The sequence below is a fragment of the Paroedura picta genome, chromosome 6, assembly GCF_049243985.1.
Source record: "Paroedura picta isolate Pp20150507F chromosome 6, Ppicta_v3.0, whole genome shotgun sequence".
In the NCBI taxonomy this organism is placed as follows: Eukaryota; Metazoa; Chordata; class Lepidosauria; order Squamata; family Gekkonidae; genus Paroedura; species Paroedura picta.
This window is the reverse complement of record NC_135374.1, coordinates 25,968,963-25,994,839: the sequence shown is the minus strand read 5'-3', so window position 1 is coordinate 25,994,839 and position 25,877 is coordinate 25,968,963. Positions and strand designations below refer to the sequence as shown.

Genomic DNA, 25,877 nt, shown 5'->3' with positions numbered 1-25,877 from the left:
CTTCCAATTTTGGATTGACCTGTTCTGTTAGACAAACCCGCACCCCCACCCCGTACTAATATCTGGATTTTGCATGAACTCCTTTTGTTTTCTTATTGTTTTTGCTGTTTTAATTGTTTTAAATATTTCATTATTCTTTATGTATGAATTGTTTTACTGTGAGCAATGAATGGATGGTGTCTTCTGAGATAGTTTGGCTGAAAATGGTGTAGTACACGTGTTTCAAATAAATAAGTGAATAAACAATAGCAAATGTGAACTTGTAAAAAGATATGATGCAAATGCTGAAGGGTAAGAAGCAGAGTCATTAGAACTATCACATTTTGGAAACTGGTATTAGTGCTGCACGGAATTCTGGGGCTCCCTGTTTGACCACTTGCAAGGCAATTATGCTGGTTTATCTGCTTATTATAGGATTAACATAATAGTAATGTGAATAAAATATTCCTTTATGGTTAGCTTTCTGTGATACAAAAAAAATCCACAAAATCCCAGAGCCAACCAGGGAAGGGCAGAGCACTACTACTACTACTACTACTACTACTACTACTACTACTACTACTACTACTACTACTACTACTACTACTACTACTACTACTACTACTACTACTTTACAATAAACAGCTAGAAGAAATAGTAAAACAGAATTAAGAATTCTATAGTGTGAGTTCCATCCGTTATTTTTCAGAATGGCTTCCATTTGAAACTAACATAAGCATCATGTTTTGGATTGCGGCAAAACAGCAGTTTCTTTCTTTCTTTCTTTCTTTCTTTCTTTCTTTCTTCCTTCCTTCCTTCCTTCCTTCCTTCCTTCCTTCCTTCCTTCCTTCCTTCCTTCCTTCCAGCCTAAATGTAAAGAACAACAAAACAAAATCAGAGCCCAGTGGCACCTTTAAGACCAATAAAGATTTATTCAAGGCGTGAGCTTTCGAGTGCAAGCACTCTTCCTCAAACTAAGAACTGACCATCGTGTTGTGCTGCTTCAGACCAACACAGCTATCCACTTGAATCTAAATGTAAATAAGAGTTTTTGGTTTTTTATAATTGTAATCCTGTGGGTTTTTCCCTGTGTTGGAGTTTGGGGCAGCTCCCCGTCAGAGACAAAATACCCCCCCCCCAAACCGCAACAGAGGGTCAAATCCACAGGGTTACATAACAATATACATAAACAATGCTGTTTATTCATAATTTGGGGGAGATGGGAAGAAATATTTGAGTTACCATATACTTCCCATTACAGAGTTTGTTGCCGTCTCTTTAAAAAGAGTTGTTGCTCTACATTCTCTGTGAACATCACAGTACAAACAACATTGTAAGAGAAAGCTTTGATGCTAAGAGTGGGACATAATTCAGTCTGTGGTCCGATACTGAAGTGAGGAACAGACTAGAAGTTTGGCAGCTATCACGGGACCCAGGAGCCTTCTTAAATTTGTGCATTAATACTGTAGACAAGAAATCTTTTCAAAAGTTTCTATGAAACCTCTGTAAAAGCTGTAGAAATGCTTTGATCCTGTCATTGCTTTTAGAATAGCTAAGTAAAAGCAGAAATCCCACCATGTTAAAGTATGAAACAGTCTATTAAATATGCTCTCGGGCATTAATTAACTTTGTAATAGAATCATGACAACTGGAACTAATGTAACATCTTTCTTGCAATGGATCTAGGGCCCAAGGTGATTTGTGAATAAAAGATTCCAGAAAGTATTAAAGAGGCAGTGGGAGCGTTGAATAACAACATGAAGTAGTTACTATGCTCTCCCACTGCTCATATAGTGTAAGCTCTTAAAAACTAGCAGCATGCTAAATCCAGTGGTTACTTTTATAATGAGGGACAGAGCAATACATGGGCTGTGTGTTTCAGAGCGTGGATTATGCTGATATGACCGGGACGATGGAGGGGCATACGAAAGGTCTGGCTTGGACCTTTGTCTGAGTCTCAGTGTACTGAAGGAGCCCATGAAACTAACTGTTACGGAATGTGGCAGCAACAGGCATTCGCTGCAATGAAAATTAGGCTGCTAGAATTATATGAATTGCAGTGGCTTCCTGTTTGTTTCAAAGTACTGGCTTTAATTATTAAAGGCTTTTGACCTTTAAAAGGTGGGACAAAAATGTACCCACTGTGATGCAAGAAACAAGGTTCCGGCACCAACAACCGTGGAGTCCTTACAACACACACGTGCATCATGGATTCTTAAAGGAATTTATAATAAAAATAAAAACCATGAGAGCCATCTCAAGCCAATCAATATACAAGTTTGTAGATATGCACCACAGTATGCGGGCTGCCTCATTTGTAGAGAGACCAAGTTTCGTTCTTCAGTGGGAGGCCTCTTGCTCCCCTTTTTTTGTTGCCTCCTAGACTACTGAGGGCTGGCAAGAGGAGGGGGAAATTAATGGTGCTGCACTGCCAGCATAATGCCACTTCCTGCAAATTCCCATAAGTGATATTGTGTTGCCAAGGCAACACTCTAGGTAAAACCACAGAGTTTTGCCCAAATTCTGGATGATGATGATGATGCCTTCAAGCAAAGTTGGATACACACTTTTCTTGGATGCTTTAGGATGCTTAGGGCTGATCCTGCATTGAGCAGGGGGTTGGACTAGATGGCCTGTATGGCCCCTTCCAAATCTATAATTCTAGGATTCTATGATTCTATGATGATGATGATTTATATTTCTTACCCGCCACTCTCGGCATACCGGCTTGTGGCGGGTTACAATACAAAAAGTCCCACAGATATAACACCACTAAAAAACCCCATTAAAACAACACAGAATAATACACAGAAAAACAATATGATGGGGAAATAATCCTGTTCTCCATGGAACGCCTGCCACCCAGGCAGCAGAGGGCTATATCAAAAAAAGTATCACCCAAGATAGTCAAGGGTGGCATATATCTTAATGGTATACTTCCTGATGGGGAGGCCTAACCAGAACTTCCTCCTACGCTGGCCTCAACCATAAACCTGATGGAAGAACTCTGTCTTAAAGGCCCTGCAGAAAGCTGACAAATCCTACAGGGCCGGTAGCTCTCTCAGGAGCTCATTCCATCAGGTAGGGGCTAGGATTGAAAAGACCCTGGCCCTGGTCAAGGCCAAGCAAACTTCCCTAGGGCCGGGAATGACCAGCAAGTTGGTACCCGCAAAGCACAAAACTCTGCAGGGAGCATAGGGCAACAAAAGATCCTTCAGATACGTAAGTCCCAGACTGCAAAGGGGCTTAAAGGTTAAAACCAAAACTTTGAACCGGATCCAGGCCGCAACTGGCAACCAATGCAGCTGTCTCAGCACAGGCTGGATATGGGACCTCCAAGATGTTCCTGTGAGGACCCTTGCAGCCGCATTCTGTACCAGCTGCAATTTCCAGGTCAGGGACAAAGGCAGGCCTGCGTTGAGCGAGTTACAGAAGTCTATTCTGGAGGTGGCCGTCTCATGGATCACCATATTGCTTCAGTGTCACACTAGCAATGTTATCTCACTTCTGATATTCACCGGAAGTGATGTCATACCATTGGAAGGATATCCCCCCACTCCTGATCCCACACAGACACACACAAGTTTGGCAACCCTAATTTGAACTGTGGTATAGTTCGAGCCCAAGTGAAGCATTTTGCCCTGTGCCTTTCATAATTTCTCAACATCAGAATGTCTCAACATGTTCTCCAAAATATTTGAGTGCCACAAATAGTTCTGAAGTGTCTAATAAAGCAGAACAGGCTGTCCCAAGCCTTGTCTCCTTTCCAGAAAGCACAGTAACTTTCACCAAGTGGTAGAAAACTAGAGCACAGGATTAGGCCGTCACTTGAAATCAATGTGTTCAAGTTTGTGGTAATTCCAGATTTCATTGGCATGTTTACTGTGGAATAGGTAGTTGTTTAGTTAAAATATTGTCTAAAGTTTCTTCTTGTGATACTATTTCTGTTGTCAGAAAGGAAACTCACTGAAAGCTTGCAGATGCACCTCCCCCCGCTCCCCCACCCCACTAGGGATGCCTGTCCCCAGGCAACAGAGATCACTTCCCCTGGAGAAAATGACAGATTTGGAGGGTGTACTTCATGGCATTGTACTCCACGGAGGTCCCTGCTCCAAGCCCTGCCTACTCCTGGCTCCAGCCCCAAAGTCTCCAGGTATTTCTCAACCCAGAGCTGGCAACTCTACCCCCTGCCAAATTTCATTTAATGTATTACTTCATTTTCATATTTTTGTCATAAATCCGTTATATTTGCTTCAGCATGGACGAAATTCTCAACATTTGCTCCTTTTGCCCAAGGATTCCTGCCCTGTCAGAATTCAAAGATGTGGGAGAAAATATTCCAGTTTTACGGACAATAACGAATCCTGTGTGGTGTTTGTCACCTCCATGTAGACAGGCAGCAGAACTGCACTGTGATCAGAAAGAGGCATTTGATTTCACCAGAAGGCCAGCCATTTTATAAAAGAGGCATAAGAAAATATCCGGCATGCCCACAAAGGCATGCAAAGTTCCATAGCGAGTAGAAGACATCTGGGACCTTTGAAGGCAGGTGTTCAGCTTGTTTGTGACACCCCTACGATGTTCAAAGCTATCTTTTGCTGAATTAGATTATGGGTACATCTAGTTCAGTATTATTGACTATGCCTGGCAGCAGTAGTTCTACAGGGCTATAGTTCTTGCCAACACTTGCCATCTATGATCCTTGAATGGTAATTGACTGGGACTGAACCCGTCATTTCTGCATGCTATGGCCCTTCTCTGAACAGAGGTCACACTGTGTGGCTGCAGGGCTCACCTGCCCACTATTCATGGAAGGAGAGCCAATGGACCTAGAAGGCTATAACCCTATTCAGGATGGCATTGATGATCTATTTGGATACATTTCAGCTTTGTGTGTTTTGTAAGGTGATCAGATTGTCCCACTTTTGGAGGGACATCTGGGGGCACCTGGCAAATTATACTTATGTTGAAATTAAATATATATATATTACAATACTATTTTTGCATTCTATGCATTCTATTAAACTTTTTGTTGCTCCATATAGACCAAAATTTTAATCAAGCACCCGCCCCGGTCAATGGTGTCCTGCTTTACCAATGTTAAAATCTGGTCATCTTACGCCGTTTTGCACAGTAGTAAGTTACAGGTATTAATGCTATTGACAATGACCAGCAGTCTGTACCTCACTCAGCAGTAATTTACAGGGTTCTTTGTGATTTCTTAATTCAAATTTGCTCCAGTCAGAGTTGTATTAGCGGGCAAGTATATATACTCTGTTTATCAAGTGGAATTGTGGATTGTTTATTTATTTAGGACTAGCTCATTGTGACCATGGTAATCATGTCCAAATCTGTTTTTCTTAGAAGTTTTATTTATCAGTAATGTAAAATTAATAAACTACACTTGATATTTGAGCCTTTGAGCTCTGAGCAGAGTTTTTTTTATGGTATTAAGTTCAATATATTTTTCTTCATACATGAATCACTGAGATTCATCTGTTACCTAAAGTAAGTGTGATATTTTTTAAAACAGCCAATTAGATGGCGTGAAATGACTGTTGAACACACCAAAATTAATACTGTGCATGCTGGGGTGCTAGAGAAATAGAGATGAGAAGAATGGATGTACATGGAAAGGATTCATGCCTCCTTTGTCACATTTTTACTGGAGTTTTTTTAGTTGTTTGTTCCTCAGTGCTAAGAACTGCAAGAAACATGCCAGTGTAATGAGAATCTGGGCCAAAGGGTAATGTAACTGCAGATGGCTCCTGTTTGTAAGGTGGTTGGGACATGCATTCTCTCTTAAGGAAAAAAAAGTCAACTCTTGCAGCCATATGAATCCATCCATTGTCATGGTGCTTCAAGGGAGGGAGTGCTCAGCTTCCGTTTTGCTTCCACTCCTTTCTGCTGTGAAAATTCCAGCTGTTCTGCTCCTTTTAGAATCATGTAGCTGATTTGCATTGCAGTGGTGGAAGCAGGCTGTAGTACGATCAAGAGGAAATGTCTGTATCCTTGCAAGAAAGAAAAGAGGCATCCTGTACCTGAGTCTCTGGGGCACAAGGAAAAAAGAGAAACACTTCCCAAACTTCTGCTAAGATGATTGCTGTCAGATATAAGTATTCCTCCCAGTCTCTCTCTCTCTCTCTCTCTCTCTCTCTCTCTCTCTCTCTCTCTCTCTCTCTCTCTCCCAGATTCTCCTGTCACAGCTCATCGATGCTTAATCAGCTCTCAGGCAAGTCATTTCTATTTGCTTTTCACTTCAACAGGGCTGCAGATGCTCAAATAGCCTTCGCTTCCCTCAGCAAGGCACTCTGTGTACTTTCACATTCTTTACTTTGACTGATTGGCCCTTTCAGATCATGTGAGGGGGAGTTGGAATCCTGAATTGTAGCTTTTGGCACTCCTCTTTTCCCTCTTCTAAAGCGCTTGCTCTTTTCACTCCCGTGGACTTCTTGCCTCGCTTTGCAGTGTTCTGATCAGACTCAGGAATGGGACTGTGTTGGTGGTGATTTTTTTTTTTTTAAGGGGACAGAGGTCTCTAGGCAGGTGCCCAGTACTTCAGAATCAGGCTGTTACTGTGTCAGCAGAAGGCCAAGAAATGTACATGCGATTTGATCAGGCTAGAAGACGCTCTCCATACAGGATAAGTAGGATACTAGCACGCCATCAGCTCCTGACAAAAATTCAACAAGGTGAGTCACCAGCTGCCTTAGGCTCTTAACTAACTCTCTGCAGAAAGAATTGCCTTCAGGTCCCTTTCTCCCTTTAATATTAGACAATCGCTATTTCAGATTGTGCTGTTTACACAGAATTGCTGCTGCTGCTCACCTCCCATATGAATGATACCTTTCATGTGTGTTCTGAAGGTCTCCATATATCAGCAACAAAAATGTTCACTGCACTGTACTGTAAACAAAGTACGTAGGTACTAAGTCCATAGGTACTAGCTGCTTGAATTGCATTGCACACTGTGCTGTTCTGCTACATCTGATTCTGCACAGTCTGTGCCAAAGTTTAACGATGGGTTTCAGTGCTATTAGAGTTCCTGTGCAGAACTTCTTGAGGGGGGTAAAAAGCACGTAAGACAGTCTCTTTCTCAGAATGTCCCATCACAAAATATGTGCTAGTACTGAAAATTTTTTAAAAATCAGTTCTGTTTTAAGTCAAAGCAGGTCACTACAGCTTACAAGCTGTATGATCTAGGCTATGTGGACAGGCCTTTTGAGGCATATCTGTATCCTCCTCCTGTAACCTATAATTTGGCCTGTGTATGATTTTTAAAATGTGTGTGTTAAAAGGTGATATATGGAACATACCGACTAGAAGTATGACCCATTTTGAAGTTGGGTGGAAGACTGAAAGAGTGTCACGTATTTGCATTTGTGTGCAGAAATTTAGGAGGCAATGCGTCGTAATGGAATTCTGTCTCATGTCAGTTTGCCCATCCTCACCTTGGCTTCGGTGCATTGAGGACACCAATTGAATAGCAACACCTTACTTACAGACATGATGCTGTACATAGTGCCAACATTCAATATATATGATGATGAGAGTTGTGTCTCCCCCCCCCCCCCAATAATCAGTCCTCAAGTCAATCAATCCTCAACATCTATCCATGATAATAAACCTCATTGGTATCAGGGAGACATACTCCCAATACACGTGCATAGGTTTACAGATTCACATGACGATGTCTGCTAGCTGTTGATATGATGGGATATGATGATGGGAATTCTAGTGCCGCTATAAAAGAACAATAGTTATTTCAGTGCCCAGTGTTGGAAGGCCTGTCTGCGTGAGATTGTTTTCTTGGCAATTAGGGAAACCTGTTGTTTGCAATAGTGGTGATGTGCTGAGGATGCTAGTCCTAGCCGTGGTTCTGATTTCAGGAAGGATATTATGTCATGCCATATTCCTTGTGTATAATCTTGATTGAATGGGAAAGTTTTTCCTCTGTGAAGCAAAACAAAGAAAGCACGGTCCTAGAAACTGTAATTTTCCTACAGTTTTACAGGTGATGATGTTTACGGGAAACTTGACTTCTGTTGTTATGTGCATTTGTGAGTTCTATATACTTTATCTAATTGTTTAAATATGTTATATACCCCTGCCTTTGAAATACTGTTTTAGGCATCTGGATGTATTGATGCTGAAATGGGTTAGAGCTTTGATGTTATCTGCCTTCAAGGAACCTATTTGGGTAGAAAGGCAGCATAGAAATGTTTTAAATAAACAAAACAAAAGGTAAAGATCTATGACATGAAGTAATGGCATAACAAAAATTGTATGACATTTTTGGTAACAAAATTGCCTAGCTGTAATTATTTTTGGACACTGATGTTTTTGAATATTCAGGCTGAGTCGCTGAACACACCGGATTTTATTCATACCCAGTGAAAGAAAATGCAGCACATTATGAGGGAACTCTCCAAAAGAATAGGGCATTTTTCTAATGATGGAGGGAGATATGCTGGATACATCATCGAAATATCTGTGTTCTGTGTCAAATGACCTTCTGCATGAATAATAAATTGTGCAGACCAATTAGATACATGTAGATTGGCTTGCTTTTTTAAAAATAAAGTGGCTCAATCTGGAAAATATTAAGAATTCATTGCTGTTTATTTTCATGATATTGCATTTTGATTTACTGTGACGCATATTTCCAACTGGGAGCAGTGTGATTCTAGGCATACTTATGCAGAAGGGAACCTTTATTTCAATCGCTGGAGAGGGCAGCTGGGCAGGGTACATGAAACAGTTGCTTTGTGGAGACCACTTTAAATTGCTCCCATGGGGGCTGCCTCAAACGTGGCAAGCTGTGTAGTGGCTCACTGCCCACACTTTCTATGTCATTTAAAAAAATGCATATGAGCCATGAAAATAAATCCCTTGATTCAACATATTAAGCTACTGTATACAAAAAACACGCTGTGTGGAAAACCTGTAATCAGGAGCAATTTAAGGGGGCGTTCACATAGGAACTGTTTGCAGTAGAGAGCCTGTTTGAAGTAGAGGTTAAAAGCAGTGGACTCTGATCTGGAGAACTGGGTTTTATTCCCCATACTCCTCCATATGAAGCCTGCTGGGCCAGTCACAGTTCTCTCAGAGCTCTCTTATCCCCACCGACCTCACAGTATGCCTGCTTTGGGGAAAGGAAGGGAAAGCAATTGTAAGCCGTTCTGAGACTCCTTTGTGTAGGAAAAATTGGGGTACAAAATCCCAGCTCTTCTTCTTTTAATATGTCAGTCCTTACATATCAGCAAATGTATTCGCATTAGCAAAATGTGCTTTTAGATTGGTGGGTTCTACAATTATTTTCACTGACAAGATCTGAAATAATGTCATGTTGTGTTAATACATATTTTTAACTCTGCTTAGGATTCTACTGTAAATCAGTTAGCTGCATTGTGTCTTCTCAGTTGATCTAGAATAACTTGATGTAGTTACATCAGATCACTTGTATGTTCGAGGAGTGGACACAAATCCATCTTGAAACTCCAGTTAAAAGTTTTTGCCTTGTACCTTGTTTCCATTTCAGTCCCTCTTTTCCATTGCCTTCAATTGAATTGTCAGTTTCTTCTAAATAGTTACATTAAATCAGGTGTGGATGTTGCATCCATCAAGCCTATTTTTCCTCTTAGACCTTTGCTGTTGTTATCTGTGTACATTAATTGAGAACTTTTATGAAGATACTAGATGGCATGTGATATGGTGAATGTCTGAGATTTGATGGCTGTTTACACTGTAACTTTTTGGGCATTCACGGTATTTGTCTCGGGCTGTGAATTCTGGCAATCTCCAAGTGTACACTATCAGGTATAATAATATAGTTCATGTGTACCCTGCATTTTTAGATATCTGTACATGTGCAGACATGTAGGGTTGCCAATCTGCAGGTGGAACAGCTCCCAGAATTATAACTAATCCCCCAACAACTGAGGTCAGTTCCCATGGAGAAAATGGTAGCTTTGGAGGGTGGACTGCCTGGCATTATACCCTGCTGATGTCCCTCCCCTCCCCAGGCTCCGTGCCTAAATCTGGAGGAATTTTCCAACCAAGAGTTGGCACCCAACACACAACTGCATGTATTCAGGCAGTAGTCCAATAATGTCTACAAGACTGGCAGTTTTTTACAACCTCAGCAGAGATCTTCCCAAGTCCTGCTACTGTAGTTCTTTTAACTTCCGCCAGGTTTTTGGTTGGGGCTGACGAAATATGAAACATCTAACTCCTATGGGCCCCACCTTCCCACATACTATTATTCACCACCGATCATGGGAGAACCAGACCACCGTCTGACTTGACTCAGACAGAGACAGCGTTAAACATCAGACTGCTGACGCTGGACATTTGAAAATTCTAATAGTTTATTCAGAAGTCGTTTTACCTCTGTTTTTGGCTGTTTTAAATCTAATGCAATTTATTTTAAATTTTTACTTGTATTTATATAACGTTGTACACCACCCAGAGCCAGCCACCGGGATAGATGGTTTAGAAACCTAATCTAATAATAAATAAAATAAATAAACAAGTGGAGGTGGCAAGAATTGCCCCTTGGACCTGATCTGTTATTTTGTTTGTTTGTTTGTTTGTTTTATTCAGTGCCACTCTTGGACTAGCTGGCTCATGGCGGTTTACTATGGCCTATAGGAAAAATGCGTAGCCTGGACTTTTTCTTTTACGCATTTTTAAATGTTGAGAATGTCAGTAGTGCTAAACATTTACTAAGACTGGAATTTAACCATATCATGAGTGTAAGGCTGGAATGTTGTTTCCATTTTGCTTGAATTCTCTTTGTGACGTTGTATTGGTTTTCAGAATATTTATTAATGTGTATAGCATATCTAAATCCAGAGCAGCTCATATGAAAGCAAAACAATATTTGAAACTGTGTACTAAAATCTAAAGCAGTTAAGAACAAATCAGGTGAGGGTTACCAGGTCCAGGCTAGGAGGACAAGATGCGGAGATCGGAAGGACCTCAGTATGGTCTAATATCCCAGTGACCTCCGTCCAAAGCTGCTTTCTTCCAAGGGATCTGGGCCCATTCTGCACATATCGGATAATGCACTTTCAATGTGCTTTTGCAGCTGGATTTTCCTATGCGGAACAGGAAAATCTACTTCTAAATGGCATCAAAAGCGCATTATCTAATGTGTGCAGAATAGGCCCTGGTCTGGAGATTAATTGTAATTCAGAAAGATCCCCAGGCCCTACCCATAGATTGGCAACTCTAAATCAGGTGTGACAAGCCTCTACAACAAAAAAAATCACAGTTTACCAATTAAACTATATCCGATGGCCAAGGTCACTGGAAATAGCATTTTTATCCCCTCTGGAATGCCATAAGGGTCACACAATTTTGACAGAGCTGTGATGGTCATTCCAGCGCCTCAGGACAATTGTGTTAAAAATGAGTTGGCCAGTTTTTTTTTACAGAGTAACATTCCACCGTTGACTTTTACAGAATGAGTAGTTTACCTTGAGACTTTGACGTAAAAAGAAAGTAATGGTTTATTTGTTATGGCTTTAGTTCAGCAAAGCACTAAATGGATTCTTTAATTCAAGGATTCTCATTGTAAATAGCAAACCTGCCCTTCTTAATTTTTCCAAGGCTGTCCTAGCATATCTGAATTAAAAGAGCCATAGATAGCTGCTTGGCTGTGCTAGACCTTGGAGCTAGCTTAGGAGGTCAGAGACAGGATGGTTGTAAACTGATCAGGCCTGTGATTAACAGGGAGCTCATAAAAGCAAAGATCTCTGTGGGAAAATGTCCCCCAGTTCTTACAATGAGTTCACATCTCTGATTTTGAGTAGATATTTCATTCTTCTGATATGATTATGAAGCATATTCAAGGGCTTACCATATACCACCACACTGGCCACCATAAAAAATGATATCCCTATGTCATGTTCTCCCCCTCATTTACCCTATTTCCTGCTTCTGCCAAGAATACCCTGGAAAAGGGAATGTATTGACACTGGATAAAATATGGGAGATAAGTTGTGGAGGATTCACTACAGCAATCCTGTTTTGGTGACAGTATCATAACATGATGTTCTGCCCTTAACCAAGATAATATTGATAGGTATGGAAAGATCCAAAATATTTTTTCCTAATTCATAGGCATTTACTTAGAGAAAGTTATTGTACAGTGAAAAAGTTTGTGGCACTTCATTTGTCACAAAGGAGTTCTCAATATCAGAATATTTGTGAACTGATTATTAATAATTAAGCAATTGTTTTAATATACATTTTGGTCTCCACAAAATAAACATAAAATTGAAAACTTTCCGATGTCTTGACATGGATGGGAGAAAGAACTAGTTAATAGGACAGACAAACAGTGGTCCTTGAGACATTCTTGCATTATTAGACACCTGCAAGTGCTAGTTTCCAAAAACAGACACAGTCTGTGTTTCAGTTTTCAGATAATTATTGTCTTTTAACAACTTTGATTTGGACAAACATTGCAGCGTTACCAGGATCGGCAGTGGCAGAAAGAGGTCACGGAATCTTATGGCCATCCTTCTGAAGGAGCTATGTGACATTTCTTAAGATTCCCCAGGAAGTTGCATAGCTGAAAGCCAGCTTGGTGTAGTGATGAAGAGTGGCAGCCTCTAATCGGGAGAATCAGGTTTGATTCCTCACTCCTCTACAAGCAGGCAGCTGGGTGACTTTGGGCCACTCACAGTTCTCTCACTCAGCCCCACCTACCTCCCAGGGTGTCTGTTGTGCCTAGAAGAAGGGTAGGTGATTGGAAGCTGCTTTGAGCCTCCTTTGGGTAGTTAAAAGTGGGCTAGAAAAAACCAGCTCTTCTTCTGTGGCCAGGCCTTGCAATCTGATCTTCTGCAGCCATAGACTAAGCTCCGACTGCTGTAGAGAAAGAAGTGGAGGGGACTGTGGCAAAATTGGTAAAGAGCTATCAAGTCACAGAAGTGATTGTTTCTGTTCCTTGTGTCCTCGTGGTCAACTGTGGCCTGTGGTGGCCTGGTGACCCTAGTCCATTGGTTGGCCTGACATCACACACCAGGAAGTCCTGGAATTCTGCCTCTTAGCAAGGGCCAGTTCAGTCTGAGTCTTGCTGGCAGCCCCTTCAGTTCAGAGTTCCCACTAGAGCTACTTTTAAAATAGAGTTGCTGTTGATTTTGTAACTTCCGGGTGGCCTGTCCACCCGTGCACATCCCCATTCAATCTCTTAACAAGCACTAGTTCTTAATAGTTCACTTTCATCAGTTAATTTAAATTAAGAATAAATGGTTTCTCTGATTATTGCTAAGAATAAGAACTTTCGTTTCCACAAATTTAAATCTTTCAGAGATTAGTTCCTGGACTCCTTGTATTTTGACAGGGTTTGCACATCTTGGAATCATTGAGGTGTAACATGCAGGTGACAGAGTTTTTATTTAAACTGTGTACAAAGGAACTGGGAGGATTCATTGAAGATTACTCATGTTGAAAGTAAATAAGGTGGTAACTGTCAAGAATTCATACTGGATGAGTCAGAAAACTGGCGACTTTCAGAGTCCTTCGAAATAGACTGGGATAATTTCAAATCTGTGCAGTTGCTTTGGTTTGAAGGAATGAATAGCTCGATTCACACTCTGCAAACAGTAACTCTATCAATGTGAAACGATTCTGCTTATTATGCAAGCTATAATTGGCACTCCTTTCAACTTTTTTGGAAGAAAGAATCAGCACAGGGTTACTCATGTAAGAGAGTTCTTAAGATTTATCTTGTGGTGCTAGCACTTACGTAAATCCTGAAAATAAATAGTTGGGGGTGTAGCAGAAGGAATGGTAAGAAACTTCTTTTTGCTCTTTTGTGTGTCTTTGAAGGAGGCTTACATAATGCTCCTCTACCTTTTATGCTTAAGTTTGCAATTGCAATTGGTGAACATATAGCAAAACTGAATCACCCTTTCATTGTATTGTCCCCTGTTTATGGTTTTGATATGATGGGAGATCTGTATTTTTACTCTTCAGAATAAGAGTGGCCAATGTTTACATAAGCTGCCTTGGCACTGTGTATGGAGAGGCACCAAATAAAAAGTTAACTAAATTAAACAATAGAATATTTTGTTCTCCACAGTGTAGTTCTGCAACACAGGAATGTATATTTTAATCCAATGTGATCTTGTCTTTCGTGATCAGGCTGTATAATACAGAGAGTTCTAACAGCACACATCATTCTTTTTGCTGCAAAATGTTTTGTATCTGTGATCGATTTTTGCTGCCATTCAAATGGGGTCTAGCTTTTTCTACATTTTAGTAATCTGCTTAGAACTAATAAGAAGTATCAGACAGACAGACAAAGAGGGTGCTATCCTCAAGTAGGGGGCAAGTAGGGCTTCACAATTATGGCTTATACTAGGGGCCAAGCCCACTGCATTCAGGAATACAACGGGTGCTAGATTAGGGGGGTGGGGTGGAAGAAGTCTGCGGAGAGTTTCCTCTCCCCCAGGACCTGGAAAGGCTGCAGGCAGCTGTTATGGAACTCACTAGCAGGGGAAGCTCTTACGCAACAGGGACCGACAGGCAAGCCGGTTGGAGGAGGAGGCACTCAGGGGCGGGACATCCGCCTTGAGTGGGTGTTAAGCACTGAGTGTCAATTAAGCCATGAGACACGCTCCTCCTCCAAGGCCTTCCCAGAAATATTAAGTGGAACAGATGTGCTGGTTGCAGAAAAAGAGGGATGTAACATTAAAATGTAGACTATCGCTTACCTCTTGCAACTTGAAAATACTTTCTTTTTCTGGGTGGACATATAGATTATCTTTCTTAACATTAGAATATGGGCTGAATTCTACTAAATAGAGCCTGTGACTAATTTCCCATCTAATTCCAGATATTCTATTGAATAGGACCTGTTACTAATGTCAAAACTAATTCTAGTGTTGTTGTTAGGTGTGAAGTCGTGTCCGACCCCTCGCGACCCCATGGACAATGATCCTCCAGGCCTTCCTGTCCTCTACCATTCCCCGGAATCCATTTAAGTTTGCACCGACTGCTTCAGTGACTCCATCCAGCCACCTCATTCTCTGTCGTCCCCTTTTATTTTGCCCTTGATCGCTCCCAGCATTAAGCTCTGAAATTCTAGTAATTCCAGTTAATTAAATGCTTAGAAAAGTTCATGTTCATATAGGAAGTAGAGGCTCCAATTTAACTAGCAAGAAGAACACATTACTAATGGACACTAAATAACCCTCAACTATAGCCCTCTTCATTTCTCATCTCAGTTTCATTTCTCCTTCATCAATGTGCAATGCTAAAATTGGTACCAAGATCACTGGACTCAAACTTTGTTCTGCTGCTTCAGGCCAACCCAGTTACCCATCCTGAATCAGTGTTCCAACTATTAATTAGTATGAGTATCTTTTGTAATAATTCATTTTCAGTATAACAATTAAATTAAAAAACCTGGTCATTATTTGCTTAGCTGATATCTGAATCTACACCCCTAGTTGGTTTTGGAATTTCTCAAAGGCACAACCATTTATTGTATGTAGACATATTTACAACAGAACAGTGAGTCAGGATCAGAGTCAGATGTCCTCAGACATATTTTACAATATTCTTATTATTAAGTTCCCCTCCACCCAATTACTTTCAGCCCACAATGTTTTGAAATTAGCACAAAGAAAAAGAGCATGACTCTAGGGATAAGCATTATCACATACCTGAAAAGAATTTGTGTGACTCAGTCAAAAAATGTGCTCCGGCTTTTCCATCGGGCTCTGTTTCCAGAATAAGTCTGTTTAATTCAGGAATCTGAAGAGAATACAGAATGGCATTTCTTACTATATGGAAAGTTAAAACCTAAAGACAAACTTTAGTGCATTAGCCAGAAGAAAACAAGAAAATAGGAATGGATTGAAAATAGTTATTACATTATAAGCTTTGACCATGATGTTGCCAAAGCTGAGAGTTTTTTTTAATTTAATTGCTTTCAGCTGAAAAAAAGCATGTGCTTAATTCCTGCAACATAATCCCTGAGACTTAGATGTACTTCACTTAAATTTGATCTAAGGTTGCCAACACTGAATCAGAACATTTCTGGAGTTTTTGAGGGTGGCATATTGAAAGGGTAAGATTTGGGGAGAAGAAGTAGAAGAAGAAGAGTTGGTTCATATATGCCGCTTTTTTCTACCCAAAGGAGGCTCAAAGCGGCTTACAGTCGCCTTCCCTTTCCTCTCCTCACAACAAACACTCTATGAGGTGGGTGAGGCTGAGAGAGCACTGATATCACTGCTCGGTTAGAACAGTTTAATCAGTGCTGTGGCGAGCCCAAGGTCACCCAGCTGGCTGCATGTGGGGGAGTGCAGAATTGAACCCGGCATGCCAGATTAGAAGTCCGCACTCCTAACCACTACACCAAACTGGCTCTCCGCAGAGGAAGCTCCGCAGGGTATAATGCTATAGAGGCTGCCATCCAGTCTAAAGAGCCATTTTCTCCATGGAAACAGCTCTCTGCAGTCTAGAGATGAGTTGTTATTCGAGGAAATCTGTGTGCCACATCTGGAAGTTACCTGGATCCCTTGTCTTGGAAGAGGAGGATATGGATAGATCCTATAATTGCTGATGCAGCTGTAAATATTCTTGAAAAAATATACTGCTGAATGAAAGCATATTCCCTCCCACCCACCCCGATCACGCATCCTTCATTAGTTCTGTGGTATTCATTGCCTAATGACAATCTTATTTGTTGCAGACAAATCCCTCCCTTTGTACATGGGAGGCAGGTTGGCATGCTTTTACATTCATGTCACGTGATGCTCATGATGCCCTAAGGCAGTGGTCTCCAACCTTTTTATCACCGGGGACCACTCACTGGGGACCACAATGCCTTTTACTGAGGCCCGGTGGGGGGGGTAGTTCTCTACTCCCAACCACTGCCCTAGCGCTCTCTGATCGCTATGGTAATGTTTAAACATCCCTTCAAAATAAGATACAGACATGCCACAACAATGAAGTGTGTTGTAAAGGGCCGGTGGGGGCGGGATAGAAGGCGTCCTTCGTGGCCCACTTCCAATTAGTCGAAGGACCACATGTGGTCTGCGGCCCACAGGTTGGGGATTGCTACCCTAAGGCATCCTTCTCATATTTTGTACCAGATTTTTGAGTCAAAATTGGCTTTCACATTTCAGTAGCATTCAGATCAGCCATGATGTGCTCCTTTCCAGTGCTGGCTGGTCATTTTTGAAGTGAATGGGGCTACATTTTTGTTTTTAACTATTTATTTTCCCCTGCTCCCTTCTCATCCATCTGCATATTGTGTAAATAAATCTTGCCAGCCTGTGGCCTAGCTAGAATGTATATGTGAGGTGGTATTTGAGATGGCTATCAGTTGGAATCTTTGGTTGAGGGAAGATGTGAAAAAAATGCTATATCTTTAGACCAGGAGTGGCCCAGAGGGGGTCATGGTAATTGTAGTCCACCGACATTGGAGTGGTAGTTTGGCCACCCCTGCTTTAGACCTTGTAATTCTTCTTCCTTGTATGTCACCTATGCAAAAGATGGGAACTTCCCCTTTTCATTAACATTTATATCAAATATATAGTGAACTAATAAAGAAGAAAACTTGGGTGTAAACGTTAAACTTCCAGCCCAGCTTTGACCCCAGAATCTCAGTGATGCTTATAGTAGGCTGGCATTGTTTCTCAGTCCTTTCATGGCAGCATTGTGTGTCTTAGTAAAGATCGAAGGCCGTTCAGTGAAGCTCTTAGGAACATAACAGCCCACAATGGTCCATTAAGTGGCTTACTAGAGGAAGCAATCCTGTCACATGATTTCGGCTATGTTGCTCCAATTCCTCTTCCTTTGTGCATCTGAAAATGGGATCAAGATGAGGGGGAAATGTTTAGTCCAATGACTTAATTACATGTTTTGTTTTGGGCTGTGATTATTAAAACACTTCCACCCAAGCTAAAGCTTCCTTCACGAACAATCAACATGAAACTTCAGTAATGTTTGAGAATTGGAAGCTTTTATAAAATATTTTTGGGGGGTTAGCTTTAAAAATACTATCAAATAGTAGCTGTTTAACAACTACTCAACTGAAACTTCAAAGGCATTTGATTATTTTTCCTGCAAACACCTCTAGAAAGCAATAGAAGAAATCTGAAAAGCCAGAGCTTGTCCAAAGGTGAGAAGCAACTCTCTGGTTTGAGTTTTGGATGCCTATAAACCTTACCTGGCTGGGAAAACACTTGAGAATGTGACTCCACTAGAATTATCTATGCTGGAAGCATTCCTTTTATATATAGAACCAATCAAAACCAATTTTCCCCTGACGGTCATGATCCATAGAGTCTCAGTCAGCAGTTCTCAAATTTGAGCAAAGACTCTTTTTTATTTTACATAGACCCCAAAAGTCTCCTCTTCTTCCTAATGGACACCTGCTACATGCTGGGCTGCCCCACAAGCTGCACCTATTCCATGAAGTCCTCTAGTGTTCTTAGAGCAATACAGCATGGACCAGTTCAGCTGCGTTTTAAAAGCCAGAGGCCACGTGAACAAGGGGCCTGGAAAATTTTCAGGATTGCTCATGAGAAGGGCGGAAAGATCAGTATCACACAAAACATTCCAATATTCAGTTATGGACCCATGGGGGCATCGTCACATATTCCCCTGGGCTCCCCAAACAACAGTTTGAGAAATATTGGGCTGATATCTGTAATAATAGACCATACCTAATGCCACAGGCACCTAAATTTTTATGTTAGCCTAGACTGAGTAGTAGTTGAGTACATTGGCTAGGGCAGCGGTCCGCAAGCTTCTGCTTGCCGTGGACCGCTGCGGCGAAGTGGTGGGAGAGGGTGGCCTAGGGGCCCGCACACGCGCGCAGCCCCAGCACAAACGCACATGCGCAGATTGCCGCGCACCTGCGTTTGCGCCTGGCAGTCCGCGCATGCGCGCTTGCGCCGCCGCCATGCCGGTGGCCGTGGCTTCCCCTCCCAGCCCCTCTGGGGCCGCGAGCAAATCGGCCACTAAAGAGGCCGATGAGCTTGCGGCTCGGCAAGCTTCTCTTTCCTCCCCTCCCGAAGCGAGAAGCTTGCCGGGCCGCGAGCTTTGGCGGCCGATTTGCTCATGGCCTTGGGAGCTTCTCGCTTCGGGGGGGAGGGTAGAAGGAGTCGCGGCCCGGCATCGAGGCCTTCGCGGCCCGGCGCCGGGCCGCAGCCCGCGGGTTGGGGACCACTGGGCTAGGGCATTGGGTTTCAATGTAGGAAAGATCACGGAGCTCTCATCAAGGCCTGAAAGACACAGTCTGACCTTTCTTCTAGCATTCAACCAAGGAGGCTCTGATCCTTGAATTGTTAGCAATGTTTGGTCATGTGAACAGTGTTTTATTCTCTCCACCAAAAAAATGGCAACCTGGCACCATGTGGCTAGGATCAGATAGAGGGATTTCCAAGTCAGAATGCAAGACCTCCATACAAATTGGCATTCTCAAAGTTCTCTCTGCAGAATCCAAGCACCGACTGTGGATAGTGCTAGAATCTATCATTTACTACACATTTTACCACATAACTGCACAAACCATGGGCCAAAATCTCCATCTGTTGGTTCTCAAGCTTGCCCTGATGAGAGGGCTTGCCCTGAAATGATTTCATGCTGCAAATAGTGGGGAATCTTTATTACCTCCTTAGCCTGACTGCCTCAGTGACAAAATCTTGAGGACCTAAGGAAATTGAAAGCAAAAAGGAGAGTATCAAGCCCATTTTGCCCTTGTACATGCAGCCCATACCATACAGTGTTCCATCTGTTTAAGGAAGAATGAAGTATTCATAAGGTTTCCCATTCTGAAGCAAATAAATTTCCTGTGACATTTTAAGCCTCTTTTGTATGCAACCATTTTTAGACCTTTCTGCTTTTAGTCATCTTGCATGCCATGTGCTTTTTTGGTTTTAGCTGAATTGTGTATTATGAGCTCAGCCCGCAGCCCAATAATGAGAGAGATATTTGCTGAAAGTCTCTCTTTATTTCAAATTGTCTAATAATTTGATGGTCATATCATTAGTGATATTCTCTGGGGTTAGAGAGAAGTTGTTCAGAGACTGAAGACCTTAAAAAATAGTGCCTTTAAAAAATGAAAATTATACCCAGCAGTATGATTTTTTGTGTGTGCATGAAATGATCTTTCTGTTCTAAGATTAATAAAGGAAATGCAGAGCCGTATATTGGTTCATGAAATAAATACAGAATTGTTGTTAGTTCCTTTTAATCCTGGCTGAGAGGAGAATAAGACCATTGCAAAAGAATATTGGGAGCTTGTCCTTTTAGCACGCAGCTCTTCACATTTCCTGTGAGTTGAATGAGACCTATCAGGAGATACTCTGGCCTCAAGAGAGACCTTCTGCTTAAGTCTTCACTTTGTTCCTGTCATTTCTGTCCTGATTTTGAGGTCCCCTTTCCTTTGTGGTTTTGCATTTCAGCAAGTAAACTGAACCAATGACAGCAGAGAAAGCAGGACCATACATGATTCAATCATACTGATTGGAGCTAAATAGGCATCTTGAGGAGTCACTGGGGAAAGTATTCCTCTGCCAGTGCTCTGTGTTCTTTCAAGGAGTCCTAATAATAGTTCCCATTGCTCAGAAGTAACTCTCATGAAAGAAAAGGTTGAAGACCACTGTGCTAGACCAACAGATGATATGTCTATGCCTGTTTCTGTGTGGCAGCCTTTCAGATATTTGAAGAATGCAACCATGCCTCTCTTCTGTCCTCTCTTGTCTACATTAAACATACCCAGTTATTTTTATAAAGAGACAAAGCTCCTTGTCCAGGTGGTTTGACAGTGACTACTACAAATATTTAGAAGAAATATTAACTGAACCTCTATACATAGTAATAATGAAACACAAAAAAAGCCACAAGAGACACAAAAATTACCGCCAACATGGCAAGAAGCTAACATTACTTTGTTACCCAAAGAAGGCAATGATCTATCATTCCTACATGCAGATAGGCCTATTTCTTTATTAAATGTAGATTACAAAATTTTCTGTAATGGTTGAAAGGTTGAGAAGATGCATTTCAGATGTGCATGAGGTTTTATACCTCAAAGATGGGATGACATTAGGTATCTATTAAAGGTAAAGGTATCCCCTGTGCAAGCACTGGGTCATGTCTGACCCTTGGGGTGACGCCCTCTAGCATTTTCATGGCAGACTCAATACAACTCACCTGATGCAACTCACCTGATTGGTCGGGTCACCTGGTTAGCAGCACAAGTAACTGTTCATGGTCAAGATTAACATGGCCCGTACACAAGGATCACACATAGGTTACATCATTGGCCATACATTTGATTGATTCCTGGAATCTTGGCAATGCAAGTCATTGGGTAAAAAGGAAAGATCTTTCATTCTCGTGGGGGAACAAGCTCCCGGAAGAGCTGCAGGCCCTGCGGGAACTTTCGGCTTTCCACAGGGCCTGCAAAACAGAGCTCTTCCGCCAGGTCTACGGGTGAAGCTGGGCGGCCAGGTAGATCGGTGCCCCCCCCCATAGAAGCGGTGGTAGTGTATTCCATCAGCGCCCTCTTCCCTTCCCCCCTTTTTCTCTTTTCCCTCCCCTTAGTGATGGTATTAAAGGTAAAGGTAAAGGTATCCCCTGTGCAAGCACAGAGTCATGTCTGACCCTTGGGGTGACACCCTCTAGGGTTTTCATGGCAGACTCAATACGGGCTGGTTTGCCAGTGCCTTCCCCAGTCATTACCGTTTACCTTCCAGCAAGCTGGGTATTCATTTTACTGACCTTGGAAGGATGGAAGGCTGAGTCAACCTTGAGCCGGCTGCTGGGATTGAACTCCCAGCCTCAAAGGCAGAGCTTTCAGACTGCATGTCTGCTGCCTTACCACTCTGCGCCACAAGAGGCTCTTAGGTATCTATTACATACTACTGAATGTTCAAAGAAAAAAGGTGAAGAAATAGCCTTGATGTTTTTGGATGCTGAAAAAGGATTTGATAATGTTTCTGGGAAATTTTTGAATGAAATTTTGGAAAAAGCATGAAGAACTATCTAGAAGCAAGATGGAAAACATGTTATAAGAGGCAGTTTATGAAATAAATGGTTTTAATGCAGAGAAAGATTAAATCCATTAATCTCACCACTCACCTCGTTAATAAATTTTCACTAGGATTTAAGTGCAAGAAAAAAAACTGATAACCTAGTTTGTGAGAGTATGGTGAAAATAAAAGAATGGCAAATTGTTGAGAAATAAGGGGGAAATAGTTTCAAAACTGAAGGAACAACTTATAAAAGAAGTTGATCAGTTAAGAGAAAAAACTGCTCATGAAAAATAAATAACAGGTGATACAAAACATCTGTAAGATCAGATCTATAAACTGTTATTGCAGTATGATTGTGAGAGAACAAGTTAAAGATTATGGATCAGTGTGAAGTGTTACGGATCAATTAACTGAAATGTACTGATGTTTTTAAAGAAAAATTGTTCTGTAATAGTCAGTGTAATACTTTTAAATAAAACTTATTTATAATTTTAAAAACATACCCAGTTATCATATCCCATTTTAATTATTTCATAGAGACCCTCAAACAACTTTGTTGCTTCCCCCAAATTCATTCGTATTTGTCTAAATCTTTCTTAAATTGTAGTGCTATAACTGGATACAACACTACAACACTACAACTGGATACAACACTACAGTTGAATTCTGACTAGAAAAGACAAACTGAAAATCGAACTCAGAGAATGTACAGAAATTAGGAAAGCAACACAAGCATGCAGTCACAACGATCACTACATTAAGTTCAAAACTGCTTTATTTAAATTTTATTTTATTTGCATTACGGTATTGAAAATAGAAGCTCTATAATCTAAAAAGAAATCAACCTCTCTTCTTTATCCCAACTTTTCCTGTATCCACTCTGTATCTGTTACCCTCACACTCAATCCATAGTGCAAGAAAGAAGAGAGGGGAGGGGAAAAGATAAAAAAGAGAGGGGAGAACTTTTCAAAACTGTCTTAATGTTATGAAGAAAATAGGTATAAAATTTATGTAGATGTTGACCTTTGGCACCGCTTTGCATCTGGTTGGCTTGAGAAACTAAAGACTGTGTTGGTGGAAGCTGAAAGCAAACAGAAGTCCATATGTCCTTCAGTGAGATTAGAATGATAATTGGGCATGAAATGCAAACAAAGGTAAGCAGAATTTTTGAAAGTTACTGTTTGTAGCCACTTTTCTGAGACATAGTTTTGTTGCCTCATTTAATAAGATCCAGAAAATTGGAACCAGGAGGTTGCAGATGATTCTGAATAGCTAAACATTGGTTTTCAACACCAATTGAAACTGAAGACAAAGATTCCATTTTTAATGTCCCATGTCTCACATCAACATTTCCACAGAGCTTGCATGTAAATCGGGTACCACCTCTCAAAATCAGTACCAAACATTCCCACCATTCAGGATATAATTTTTTATTATCACTCTATTTGATATTTGTCTCCTAATTTTTCCTGTATTTGATATTTTTCTTCTAATATCAAATATTAGGAAAGTTCTTCAAACAAAGTTTGAGTTCAGTGACACATTTAAGACCAACACTGTTTAAATCTGAATATAACTTTCATGTGCATGTAAAGTTCTTGAGATCTGTCCTGTGTTATGGTAAACCAATGACTTTTAATTTACTTCTGAAACCGCGGACAGATCACTTATTTCTCCAAGAGTTTTGTCTTTTAACTTGCAGCTCAAAGTAAATTATTTAGCTTGGTCATGATGTCTGCCAAGGTGATCAGGTTTAGCAGTAATTCATCATTCTTATGCCATGTGTACTCTACACCTCAAGAGAAAAGAAACTCCTTAATTTCTGGAAGCAAGTCCTTGAATTTGTGTAAAAAAATTCACCCTGCTTGGCTAACTTACATTTGTATCTTGTCTGTGATGCAACTTCTTTTCCTGTGTAACATCTGTCATCTTCTCACTCTGATGGAATTTGCCATTTTCAGAGTGTTATCTGCCATATCCTTCATGTTCAGCCTTTTATCACACCAACTCCTCTGGTAACACAAAGTTTGCTGATGCAGTGGTAGGTTGTCATCATTGCAGTAGGACTCACTTTCCTATATAGTCATCAAGGCTTATGGGAGTCTACAGTGATAGAAATGAGTCTGAACAGGGACAGCTGCCTTTCTTCCATTAATGAATGAAAAGTATTATAGAAGGTATAGCCATGAATTTCCCTGTCCAAGGAGATTCAAATAGCTCTTTTAGTTAAATATCTGGAAAAACAGTTTAGATAAAGATTTACAGCTGAAGGATATCCACTATGACTGTGACGTCATTGAATTGGTGTGAACAGCAGATATCAATGTCATTTTGCAGTTGCTTAGAGAAATCCAAATTCCTGGTTTCCATAGATGTGGCAGATGGTTAATCTGTGACAAAATGTCAAGTTTCTTTTTAAAGTTCTCCAATAATGAATCAGCGGCCTCAAGCAATGCTTCTGTAACCATTTCCCCCATCCTTGTTATTTTCTGTGTGTGATTAGGATGTGATTTATCGAAAATCAAGCCACTGTGGTGGCCTTTGATCTTGTCACAGTTGCTCAGCTCCTCGTTTAGACTTTAGCTCCCTTATCTTGGCTTTTCAGGAGTTCATTCGTTTCAGGGATAGTCATCTATATGTTATGTTTGTAATTTCATTTGAACAGTCTCTCAGCACTCCCTGTTTTGACCAAAGCTACCTTGACATAGCAGATCATACAGCTACACTTAGATTTCATCTTTGTAAAAACAATTGTCCCATTCCATTTGTCATGAAAGTGACATGTCTTTTAGTTTTCTCCTTGGTGTTTAGACCTGGAGTCTTTCTGTGATCAATCAGGTGCCAGAACTGCAGAAGAAAACATGCGTCTGGCATACTTCATCTTTTGCTCACTGCTGCTGATAGACTGTGGCACTACATAAATAGACCTACCTTCTTAATTCAATGGGTTTTACTCTTAAGTTATCTGTCATTTCTATGAACAGAAGTGCAATTTTCCCACCCACCCTTTCCTACTACAACCTGCAATGTCTCCTGAACTTCTGCTCCTGAGAGATGGGAGCTCCCGGGAATATAGTAGGGAGAATATCTCTTTTGTGCATCTCTTTTGGATAGGATCCACCCCACAAGGATATCCTCTGCTATTAGGGTTGTCAGCTTTGGGTTAGAAAACACTTGGAGATTTTTGGGGGAGGGGAGAAACTTCAGTGGGGCATAATATCATAGAAACCAACTTCCAAAACTAGCCATTTTCTCCAGGGCCCATTATGCACAGCTGCTGAAACGGCGATTTCGGGTCACATGGAAAACGCGGAGGGGGAAGACGCGAAGCACACCGGTTATGCACGGGACGCAACAACGGCAAAACCAAGAGTAACCGATTATGCACGTGGCAATCCCGCCGCTGCTTCTGGTTGCGCCCCGGTCACCCGGAAGCTGCGCTTTCTTCCGCGTTTCGCTAACGCGGCTTTTTCGGCAGGATGCACCGAAGCTGCGGCCGGTTGCAGCCGGCTCCGTGCGTTATCGGTGATTTTAGTCACCGGCATTCCACCCCGAATGTGCGTTATTCCCCCCGTGCATAATGGGTCATCGTGATTTCTGTTGCTTGGAAATCAGTGGTAACAGCATGATATCTCCAACTACCACCCGGAAGTTGGCATCCCTATGTGCTATACTGACAAATACCAATTTTTTCCTGCATGGCAGCTACCAGTCTGGTCCAAGGATTTTCCCAGCTCTGGAAACTTTTCCTCATTTTCAACAGAATCCATTTTCCCCCAAAACCATATTAAATTGCAGAGTTCAATCCCCTAAATGCATAGTTAGAAATTAAGGCTTACTTCTTTCTTTGTGAGACTAACCTGTATTTCCTGTCATCTAATTGCC

The 25,877-nt window shown here is 41.3% G+C and overlaps 1 protein-coding gene across 3 annotated transcripts in view; it reads left to right on the top strand.

Moving 5' to 3' along the window:
• The window catches only part of STARD13 (StAR related lipid transfer domain containing 13), a 147,789-nt gene that overhangs the window by 26,256 nt on the left and 95,656 nt on the right, over positions 1-25,877 (top strand). Inside the window, exon 1 of one of the 3 annotated variants that reach the window (XM_077341845.1) lies at positions 6,298-6,671. The exons of the other annotated variants lie outside the window; for them this stretch is intronic. Coding sequence (XP_077197960.1) covers positions 6,578-6,671 — 94 coding nt within the window. The 5' untranslated portion in view covers positions 6,298-6,577. Of the gene's footprint in view, positions 1-6,297; positions 6,672-25,877 lie in introns of those variants that run through there. 3 annotated transcript variants of the gene reach the window in all.